Source organism: Phalacrocorax carbo, chromosome 9, assembly GCF_963921805.1.
Source record: "Phalacrocorax carbo chromosome 9, bPhaCar2.1, whole genome shotgun sequence".
Lineage (NCBI taxonomy): Eukaryota > Metazoa > Chordata > Aves > Suliformes > Phalacrocoracidae > Phalacrocorax > Phalacrocorax carbo.
This window is the reverse complement of record NC_087521.1, coordinates 26,666,633-26,678,732: the sequence shown is the minus strand read 5'-3', so window position 1 is coordinate 26,678,732 and position 12,100 is coordinate 26,666,633. Positions and strand designations below refer to the sequence as shown.

Sequence of the window (12,100 nt, the reverse complement as noted above, 5' to 3'; positions counted from 1 at the left end):
TTCCAATTGTGCAGAGTTAAAGAATAACAATTGATGAAGCATCAGTTTATGCTTTTGATAGATGTGTTGACATTCTGAAGCAAGAGTAAGGATTTTCTTGTGTTTTCCCATACAGAATACATCTATTTGCTTCCCCCATTTTATAGTTTTTACTTAGAGCAATGAAACAAGAATAAAAGTCAAGTTTTCTTCCCCAAGAATTACTCACAAAAATGGGCATCTTTAAGAGCAAGCAGAACCACTGCAGATGCCCTTTCAGTAAGGCTATACAGTGCATGGAAAAGCTCTTCAGAAACGTACATTGCCCACTCTCAGAGAATCTCTCTTTCCTATGTATAGATATTCCCCTTCCAATTCTTTTCTAATTTTGATTCCCAAACATCTGATACTAAGTCTCACTATTATACATCCAAAGCTCAAAGAGATGTTGAAATTTTATCATGATGCTGGGCAGGCATTTTGATCTGAACCTAGATGATGACAGATACTTCAGTATAGCTGTCAAACCATATCACCATAGGGAGGGAAGAAAATCAGACACAAGCTAATTGAATTTACATTTCTTCTCAGTTTTTCTCAACAAAATGAAAAATCTGGAGAAAAAGAATTTCGTTTCATGTCAAGTGATGTGTCTCATTCAACTTGAAACGAACTGTTTCATTTCTGGTACTTAAGAAAAGCAAAGGAAAAAAGGTCTAGATTTATAATCCTGTTAGAACAGGAAGGACAAATAGCATACCCTTTTTGCCTAGTAATGATGTCTATTTTTGGAAACAAACCCAAGATGTAAAGGAGAGCCAAGCTTTGAGCTGTGAAATAGCTTGGTTGAGAACTCTCTCATAAAACTGCAAATATTTGAAAACGTACACCTCCACACTTTTAAAAACAGATCAGGTATGCTGCTATGAAGCAAGTCTATGCTGCCACCCTTCTTACTTGCACTAGTTCACTTGGTGTAGCACACGCAGACAGACACAGTGACAGAAAGCAAGGAAGCCTAAGTTGCTCCTTAGCCAGAGAGCTGGGACAGCCTCCCAAAATGCAGGTGTGAGGAGCTAGCTTCAGTCCCTTCCCACCAGGACATGGATACCCAACCAGGAGCAATGCTAACAGACTGACAACAGCTCTCCCCAGAGTAACCTCTGTCCGGGTGACCGTGGTATTCCTCTGATAAGCAATGGCTCACAGGGCCATTTCTGCTCAGACTCAAGAACTGGACCTGGGACCCCCCTCATTCTGACCACATCTGTAATCGGGTTGCAGAGAGACATCACACACTACCACACAGCTTTGGGAGCCTACTGCCCTACAAACTTCTTTAGTGGTTTATCAACTACAAAACTAGAAAAATAATACTCCCTTCTAACATTCATTCTCTAATTTTAATTCACTCTCTTCTCCAACGTTCCCAAACTACCTGCCAAAGGCTATGACATTGACTCTCGGTTCATGATAAAAAGACAACATGCAACTTCTTCTCAGCCCTCTCTCCAGTTCTCCTCCTCACTCCCCATCCCAGCCCCCACCCACTGAAACCAAGGGGAGCCTATCCAGCGACTTCAGCATATACCAGCCTAATCCCATTCCAGTGGCAGAATCCCCTTCCTACCAACCAGCTAAATTCACACAGTCGAGCACACAAAACCAAAAGCCAAATGCAGGCTAAAATATGGGTGACACCACGTACAGGGAACCTGGCACAGATGAGGGGAAGGCAGGATATTAACTGGCTCCTCACAGAAGCAAGTGCCACACTGGGAACATGTCTAGTTCCTGAGCAGTGACAAAGGAGCAAGATGACAACATCTTGTGTCTTCCCCAGTGGCTGTCCCAGTCAGTATTTCATACTACTGAGCCCAGATTGCCTTGCTAGGGTCTGCCAGGGACAGTCTTTTTGTGTCCAGGCTGGTAATGAAGAGCCTAGGCACTACCTAATGCTGTCATTCCACATCTGTATCATGTTACTACTGTCCAAGTATCCATTTTATAGAAGAATCACTTCCAAGTAGTTTTGTGGATTATCCACAGAAAAATAAAACAATTCAGAAGCATTTCAGGCTACTAATTTCTGTTTTAACAATGCACCATCCTTGACTGCCAGGAGTTACAGGATGGAAAAATGTATCTTTGTGACAAAAACCCCCCAACTTTTTAGATGGGTTAAACAAAAGAAAAGAACTAACCTAGTGACAGTGCAGGCAAGACAAACGCAATCTGAGAAAATGTGTACTAACATTGTTAACTATATAGTCTGCCTCCAACAACGGGGATTTCCTACCCCACAGGTCATGGGATTCTATGAAGACATGAACCGTACGTACTCCGGTAAAATTATTTTTGTTTCCATTTGCATACCTTTTTTCTCGGTATGCTCCCTCTATCTCCATTTTCAGTTCAAGTCACTGAGGCCTGTTTCGGTCATTATTACATTAGAGAAAATCTTAGGCTACAGAAGCTAGAGATGAACTCAAGGTCTGGGTGACAAAACTCAAATGAGAAGTCAAAAGAACTCTTTCATTCAAGTGTACAGTCTCATTATGCTTCTGAGTCTCATTACCAAAGTACAATGAGATAACATTTTATCGGGCCATAACAAATAGAAACGCAGATCATTTTTATAATCATTGCACTTTTAAAAATCTAGACAAAAAAATTGAAAATAGCAGCCAATTGCTAATCTTCTAATTGTGGAGCTTTCTGTATCCTTAAAGCAATGTGGAAGCAAAACTGTCCTTATTCTAGGTAGTGAAACATATAAGCCAAAGATAACGTCAGAACATGTACCACACTTTGGAAATGTTCTGATTTATAAATGCAGATTTATTTAGAACTTTTAAGGGCAGGTGAACAGGGGTACCACCTTTAATACAATAAAAAGTGACATTTCAACATAAAACTACATTTAAACAAACTTCTCCAGTTCTCTGGATAAGTCAATTCTATTACCTATTAAAGCAACTCAGAATTCCACCACTTAAGATTCTGTAGAACAATTACTTTATTTACAAACACTTTTCTGTACTTCCAAGTAATACACCATTCTTGTTTCCAACATGCATGCCTAAAATAGGTTTTACTGTGAATTAAAAATCTGATCGACTGAGACTTGTCTCAGCTTCTGAATATCTTGAAAGCTACTGCTAGATCAAAGATTTCATAAATGTCAAATCCATCAACATCTGATAAAAGAGGGAGCTCTTAAACTAAAACAACATTCTATGTTTCCCAAAACATAAGGATGATTTCAGACTCTCAAGAATTTACCTATATTGCTCCTATAAAAATAAACTGCCTACAAGGAACCTATCAGCATGTTGCTTAGATATGGAAATCCAGCTTGTACAATGAGACATATTTAAATACCACTGATTTTTGTCTCTTAACACACATTTTTTAATGTTACTCTTTGCCTCACATCAATTCCCAGCCTAAAGAAAATTCTGAGAACAGCATCCATAATCTAACGAAATACAGTTTCACAGCTGTACCAGAATGTACAAGAATAAACGCAGTGTAAACTTAATTTTCTCTGTGCATTTTCACATCTCAGCCACCTTATGCTAGGGACTGAACAATTGCTATAGTACCAGACCTTGCAAGTATACACTCAAATAACTGAAAGCCAGATCTAAATCAGAACTTGGTGAAATTCTACCTATACCTTTTTGTAACAACATCCCTGAGCAAAGAATGCTTCTCATCACAGAGAATTTCATTTTTATTTGTGTTCTTGTGTACTGCTTGTCAGGTGAAGTCTTATATCACTTTTACTCTACTAGGAAGGTCAGAAATCTGAGACCATCAACTATGGCAACTATGTAAACAGAATTAAAAAAACAAATGTTACAATTACAGCAAGAGAGATTCAGCTTAACGCAGTTCAATGTGAAATATTGCAAACACAGTCAAGTTATATTTCTACATGTAAGGTATGACTTTCTCAACCTCTGCTCTATACCTTTAACTGATAACATGCTGGTTATCAGCCAACCTACTCATATGCCAAGAACAGCAGTAACCCTAACTAGGCTTGTCATGTGCCATTGCTAGTTATGCCAAGACAGAATTTGTTTTTACGTTGTTTCCTCTTTTCCTCTCATAACAGATCACACGGTACCGGAGAAGGATTACACAGAAAGATGCTGCTTCTCTAGTCAATTGCTGTGCTTATGCTTTCCCTGCACAACATTTAGTTCTTATGACGGTATTTGCATTTCTTATATCAATTTAAGCAAATTAAAAAAAACAACATAGCAAAAGTTACTTTAGTATCAATGGTATGCAGTGGGTCTGAATTTTTAAATGCAGTATCTGAACATCAGAAAAAGGAAAAACGTTTCCCAGTCAGTGCAGTAGCTGGTGTTCTTGTAGAGAGACAAGTGTGTTTTGAAAGTCAGCCTATTTTTTTTTTTTGACTTACTAATTCTGGCTGAGAGGCCAAGGCTCTACTGGCAGATACAGAGAAGCACAAGAAGAGTTATTATTCCACATTAATGTATGGAATCTTGTTCTATATATACAAGAAAATACTGCACCTGCAACATAATCATTGGGACTTGACTTTTACAGTATTTACAGGTTGTCTCCCGGTATTTACAGGTCTTCTCTACATGGTCTGGCAAATCCTTTCTCAGTATTTTTTCTTTGCAATCAGCATGAGGACATGAGAGTTCTTCAAACTGACAATCAGTTTTCAAATGCATCTGAAAGATTAAAGAAAAAAAAATAGTCAAGCCAACTAAGTTTTGTGCATGTCTTCTATCCTTTGAGACACCCCACGTTAAATAACTCAGAACAAAAGTAAGCAAAGTTATTTTGTGCACTACGTTGTGCAAGAGCAAACACTAACAAACCTGCTCAGGAATACATTTCTGACTTTACACTCCATTTACCAAAACAGCAGATTTCACTGTATTATAGATGTATGTGAACTACTTTTACACTAAAAGCATTCCATCACAGTCCAAAATTCCACACAGGCTATTTAAACAAAAGGTAAACATTCTTTTTCAAGGTATATTATTCCACATAAACATAGATGCTGCTGTAAGTTGTTTAAGTACCTGAGCTTGCTCATTCAAATCAAGTTTAAGTACCTTCACATCTCACTGCAGACTGCTGTCTAGCCATCCCTTCCAACTGTTATTTTTGATTTTTGTATTACTGCTATGTTATGCCTTCATGAAACAAAGCTACAAGTTATTTTGTACAAGTCGGAAGAAGCCAAAGGTTTAACTCCATGCGTAAACCACTACTTACATGAGCGGATTAAGAGTGGTCAATAAAAACACACCAAAAAGGATTTCAAATTTCTCACATTTGTAAAGTACCCACTGAGATTTTTCCCAGTTTTAGTTCTCTCTCCAGTTCCCCATTGCTTCATGCATTTACATTTCTGAGATTTAGTGTCACACAGTCACATGATTTTTGGCTACAATTCCTTATAGCTCACCAAAAAGTTGAGTTTCGAAACAGCTGAACTCTATTCTGTTATTTATAAATCAGATTCACCACCAGTGTGAGCAAGTCCAGAAATGGACTGGGGTTTTAACTGGCAATATTTCTTCTCATTCTTTAGCTCAAAAGAAAGCTTACGACTATGTTATATTACTTACTTACCAGTAACTGACCCAAAGATAGTTGTTCTTTACAGCCCTTGTTTTCATTTCTACAGTATATTTGAAGGGCAAGTAGTTCTCTCCTGCAACAATTATCTTTAAACACCTGAAAAATCAAAAATCACTTTATTTTAGAAATTTAAAGACATTCAAGAATATACAAGTTCAAATTGGCCATGCAATTTGGCCAAAGCAGTGTCATTTAATTCTAGCTTTATGTGCCAGAAATAAAATCCTACCATTCACCTTCTTTTGAGCATGCACATCACTATGCACCTCTACTATGAAGCAGCCCAGTGAAAGAGAATATTTGGACAGGTGCTCTACTACTTTTTCACTTTGACTATAAATATAATAAAGTGAAAGGTACAAGAAAGGACTAAATTTTTTGCTATTTGTTTGCTAATAATAAGCCTGCATAAGCTAGAACTCTCTACATTGTTTGGGAAGGTGGCATGTTAGGCACAATACCATAAGACAAAAAAAGCCAAAGCACAGTGGTTCAGAGAGAAGGGATTTCACGGAAGGCGGTCCCCCAACAACCAGACAGGTTAGTTGGAACACCTACTTGCACTTCAGTAATAACACAGAATTCAAGACATTTTCTAAGGTCTTGGACTAGAGGAGGTTTATTATTTCACAGATAAGCAGGCTTTAGCCATCTCTCCATTTTAATGTTTATAAGCCTTTCCTTGCAGTTCTATTATAGACAAAAATGCCGAAGTTAGAAATAGGGAGCTCAAGTTTTAGATTTTTCACCTCTTATGGGTGATACCCCATAAAAGATAAGGAGACAACAGAACTGCACTCTCAAGAAGCCCCATTGTTAACAACAGGAACTGGGGATGAGGATTTAAGACCATTACTACTATTTTGAAGTCCAAAACAAAGGGATAAAAACTTCTAGTCATTTTGCAAGTGCTTTCATGACCATTAAGAAATACCAAAGAACCAATCTCAACCTACGACTACTTCTCCGACAGAGTTCTGTGGTACGCTGCAGGGATACTGTAATTACAGTGCAGTTCTGCCTGCTAATGTTTAACAACAAAAAAGAACTATGATCAGATCTGTCCAGCGATTATAAATACAGTTTGTCCAGTACCAGTGAAGAAGGAAATGCTGGAACCATTCTCATCCAATCTCATCTGACAGAGGTCACAGATTTCTGTTTACTTTTCAGATGCGTATGTGAAATTTAATGACTCAACAAATTTCATTTGAATAATCAATTTGCCAGTACTGCAGTATTTTTTCCAAAGTAATTCACAGGATTACTAGGTACAGTTCTGCTGACTGAAGTTAAAGTAAGAAGATAATTTTTAAAGTTTATCCAAGCTCTTAAGTGATTTTGGATGTGAGCACTCTATGGGAAGAGAGATGTTTCCAGTTTCATGAAAATCACTGACTTGCACGGTTAGTCTAATGCGTACTTAATATACACTGCCCTTCTTGTCCTCCTCCTGTTTTAGAGATATCTGAAGTTTCATAACAAATGTACATATTTATGTATGTTGGGAGCTAGAAAGTAAGAGTTAAAATGACAAATAAAGTAGGCATCATGATCTGAGTTCCTGGAGACCCCATCCATGTAAAGTGAATTACACTGAGACTGTTCAGAGAACCATTCTGAGTCAAGACAAGGAGAGATTAAAGTACCCACTAACTTCTTGAAAACAATTACTATTACAAGTATTCATTTAGGCACGAAAGACTACTAACAGGAAGAATTTACTAAACACTTTAGAAAAATCTAATGTAAAAACTGCATAAACCATGACCTAAGTAAAAAAGAATCTTCTCTACCCTCAACCTTTCAAAGGCAACACAAAGTTTTGCTGTGAAAAACAGTGAAGAGGGTATCAGTGAAGTAACTTATCCATATAAAAAGAATCTGATTCTATTACAGTTACTCTAACTCCACTCTGTTCTTTAGTGAAGCAGTAGACACTGGTCTGGAGCCAAATCAGGAGTAAGGTTTGCCAGATCTATCACATTTCTGCATCTACAGGAGATGCAGTATTTTTTTTAATCATCCTCCCAGTTGACAGGAGGACAACTGCAATGTGTTGCTGCAGCTCCCAACTATGAAAAACAAGATGTGACACCTGGCTGGACAATTAGGGAAGAAGCTGACATGTTTTCTACCATGTGGTTAATGCTAAAAATGAGCTGTCTTCCTATATAAAATACATGGTTTAAGGTTTTATAACAAAACCATCTTCCTCAGCTTACTAGGCTTATGAAATAATTACCATAAAGCAATAACATCTTACATACGCCACACAATTGAATACTCTTGAATAAGAAACAACAATACCTTATCTTTTACTATGCTTTCTTGACACGCTGTACATTTTGGACTGGAAGAACTGGAGAGAAAAGAAAACAGAAAAAGTATTTTAACTCATCTGAATTTTTGGAGTACAAAAATTTCCATTTATGAGGCCCTTTATGATTATTCAACATATTTTAAAATCATTAGAAGTGGATATAGTTAATTTTTGAAATAACATCATGTTATCTCATCAATTTGAACACTGAGTTTTCAGTGGACAGTATCTGGCATTCCCAAGGAAATAAGACCACTACAATTCCTCCAGTCAGCTCCACAGTGGTTTTCTTCAAGGCGGCAAAATTCATTCCGTTTTACAGGCAAAATATTGTCTCTTCAATTACCCAGTCCTTTTTCAGACAAGACCTAATTAAACCTTACTTTCCCCAACACTTAATAATAACAAATTTATGTCCACCTCCTTCAAGTCTGTTCTAGTTTTAGCAACTGTTACAGACCCTTGCTCCCTCCTTTTTCTTAGCTATTGCCCGTAGGTGTTTTGGTGATCTCATTACCAAACTTGTGATCTCTTAGACAACAGGTAGGTTGAGGAGCAGTGGTCTGTGAACAGAAGCTGGAGTGCAGGAAACCTGGGTTCCTACAGCTGTTTCTGACTATGACCTGTCAGGCATCCTAGTATAAGTCATTTCATTCCCTTTTAGCTCCTTTTCCCATGTAAAACGGGGACAATCATATTGATCTCCCTTGTAAAGGACTGAGATCTATGGATGAAAAGCACTAGGTAAAAGCTAGGTGAATTCTCTTGTAAAGCAACTCATTGACAGGCTACATAAGTTGTAAAAGGTTGAGTAAGTTTGATTATGGTATATAATCAGTATGGTCATTTCAAATCATCTCACCGGCTTCTGCTCCTTGAACTGACCATTCTGTGTCTCATCATATTTCTGAGCATCTTAACTACTTTGCAGCTTCAACATCTCCAATATTTTTCTTAAGTAAAAAAAAAAGGGACGGGGGAGAAACTAATCTACTTGAGGGCATACAATGTTTAATACAATGTCACGCTTTCCTCGCTCTTACTGAATTCACTCAGGCATCCCACTTGCTCTTTTAAACTACTGCTGCATACTGAGCAGTCATCTTCACTGTGTTATCTACACTGACTCCCAATTCTTTGTCCTCAAATAACCCTAGAACAGAAGCTGCTAGCATATAATCAGCGTGTGTGTCTGCAGCAGCGTATCAATACCAAACGAAAAATTTTTGCGCCAAATACAGAAACAATGTGAACTTGTTTTGCTTCCAATTTTATGGCACACTTTTTATTTCTCAAAAAAGGAGCTGCAAATTTAAGTTTAATACAGGATTTGTTTGCGACAAGCACTGAAAAGTAGTGAAATAACTTGAATGAAAGAGCAATGTGGTAGATGGTCTTACCCACGTGTCCTTTTCAATAACAGACTGGTTGGAAAGTCAGGAAGGTAAAATTACACATATTCCAGCTGCACTGTAATAAGCACATGTGCATATCTCACAGCAGGGAAGGAAAACTGCCCAGATTCCAGCAATGCCAGAATTGTTACTGCTTAGATTTTTAAGGATCTGCTCTGTCCATCTGCACACATCTGAGCATGGCAGGTGCTTACTTTTCTGCAGTCACTGTTATTAACCACAGAAGAGTCTTCCAAACACATATATTCAGAAAGAAATAACTGCATTTCTTAGACACAAGCTACACCTTACCTGAAAATGTGTATTGAAAGAAAAGTTGGTGGGGGATTTTGGTGTTGTTTTACATTTGACATGCTGCACAAAACCTACAGGAGTAGATTAGTGAGCTATGGACCCTTGTATTTGCCCAGTACAGAGGTTACTCTTTATCATGAGACAGAGTAATGTAACATCCTCCAATCTCTTTGCCATGCTGTATGTAGTCTTGATTTATGTCTACCTGAGATTATATTTCACTTGGAACTATCATAAACTAACACCTTAAGTCAGGTTGCTCACAAAAAGTGAACAGATCACTAAGACCTTCTAAAGTCAAATCCTCTCCCTCAGTAATCCAGTGTTGCACAGCCTCTTCTGTACCTCTGCTTTCCTAGTAGTAAATGGAAGTATTGACTGCTTATTTATCCCAGGAGACTAAAGCTTGCAAAATGGTCTCCAAACATTAAACCAAGTTTTGAAATCACACTCCTGAATACGATCAGTAGCAATGCATCAAAGTTGAGAAGCAAAGAAACATACTTCTACTGATGCACAGATACTTCTTAAAAGCTAGATACTCCTTGAATGATCACACTTTTATTCCTACCTAGACTGGGAAAGACTGCATCTCCCAGCATCCATTTTATCCCTATAACATTCACTCACCCACTTTGTACTCTGGCCCAAAAATCTCAGTGATAGAGAAGCAGGCCTTCCTGACCTTCCTGGAATCCACAAAACATACAAGCCTCAGGACATACAGATAGAAGGGTTACTGGGAAAGGAAGTTCCACAAGCAATTACATTTATCCAAGGGTCCCACCACTCAACTGTAAGGCTGGGTCCACAGCTAGGTTAGGTACTATCGCTCTGAGGAAACTCTGCAGACTCACTTGCTCACACAGCCACAATTTACTAAATGTATTCTACACCAAACTAGCCATATTAGCAGTCATGTGAAATAGCTGCTCAGTCTAGGCTCCACAGGCAATGAAATTCTTACCTAACACATCACTATGTGGGATTAAACCACTTTAACAATTGTTTTAACAATATAGATAGAAAGCTTAGTTATCTCATTCTGAACCAGACTAGAACACAAATGTTTGCACCAGCACACAAGCTGAAGGCTGCTTCAAGCCAGATCATTAGCTTAATGTATTTGTAGAGCTACAATGGTGTTCATGCTATTTGCAGCAGTTCACAAGATTTAAAGGTATCAACATATTCCATCACAACAAACAACATACCTTAGCAAGGCATTCATGCAGGTCTCACAGAATCTATGTCCACATTCAGTCTGTTTAGGATTGCATAAGATGAGATGACATTTTTCACATTTATACTTGTCTTCCACTGCATTTACAAATTTCTCTTTGTAGCCACCTTGCTCTGGAACATAAATGGATGCTGAAGGACTGCGATCGGGATTGGCCCTTTGTTGTACCATTTCTACAGATAAAGGGGGTTCTGTCTTCTTACTGGTGTCCATGCTCTAAAATAGTTTCTGTGAAGCAAAAAGGAGAAAACTGCTGAGAAATGAAGACCTCTTCCATCTTCCCATTTAAATAAAACAAATACAGCATCTCTGAGAGACTATGTAAAACCAGAAAGCACTAAGAACAAATGCACATCCACTCATCATGTGAACATACTACATACATAACTGCCTAAGTATATCAAGCATACAAAATCTGTAAACTATTCTACATTTTTCAAAGGCTCTAGAAGGGCAAGAATTAGAACCTATTCCTGAAAGCTAAGTGTTCATTAGTTATGGGCATCAGTCTAGGAACAAATAAGAACAGAGCTTGCATTCCTCCATACCCTTCTCTCTCTCTCTCTCTGAAAACTGTCCTTAATACTGAAGTTGTATCATTAGAGGAAGCAGCAAGGGGTGTGGTGGAGAAGGTGCACCAGACAGTACCTTGCATGGTACTACTCATATGCTACTATAAAAAGAACACAACCGCCAGTGTCCTATACAGGATATCTGGAGTCTATGCAGCTCCACTGCCAACTTTTCCTGTCTAGCCCACACAACAGCAAAGTGTAAGACATACTGCTTTAAGTCTGTTTTAGAACAACACAACAGGTTTTTACTTATTAAGCACTGTCAAACCTTTTCATTGTACACTCCCACCTGAAGAGACAGGCAATACAATTCTAACTGGCAGAACAGAAAGGCCTATATAGCATGGCCACTTGATTAATTCACCAGGACTAAGCAAAACTGACAGGCAGCTGAGAAAATAATTAATGCAGTTGAAGACTGAATTACAGTACCTATTATCTTGGACTATGATTCTTCTAGGTCAGCATGCAAAGCATTAGCAGAGTAGCAGAGGAAGAATACCCCAGGTTAAATTTTAAAACCTGTTCTCGGTAATTTCTGTGCTTATCTTGTAGTCAAACAAGTGTAAGTGGCCATAAAAAACCTCAGCACATGAAGGAGAAAGCACAGTTGGAGGATACA

At 38.1% G+C, this 12,100-nt stretch overlaps 1 protein-coding gene across 4 annotated transcripts in view; it reads right to left on the bottom strand.

The window, feature by feature from the left end:
* Positions 1–12,100, bottom strand: part of TRAF3 (TNF receptor associated factor 3) — a 71,382-nt gene that overhangs the window by 23,839 nt on the left and 35,443 nt on the right. For all 4 annotated transcript variants that reach the window (XM_064460813.1, XM_064460810.1, XM_064460811.1 and 1 more), the window contains 4 exons: positions 10,875–11,131; positions 7,939–7,990; positions 5,620–5,724; positions 4,536–4,703 (listed from right to left, as the gene is read on the bottom strand). In XM_064460813.1, coding sequence (XP_064316883.1) covers positions 4,536–4,703; positions 5,620–5,724; positions 7,939–7,990; positions 10,875–11,116 — 567 coding nt within the window. In that variant the 5' untranslated portion in view covers positions 11,117–11,131. The remainder of the gene's footprint in view (positions 1–4,535; positions 4,704–5,619; positions 5,725–7,938; positions 7,991–10,874; positions 11,132–12,100) is intronic.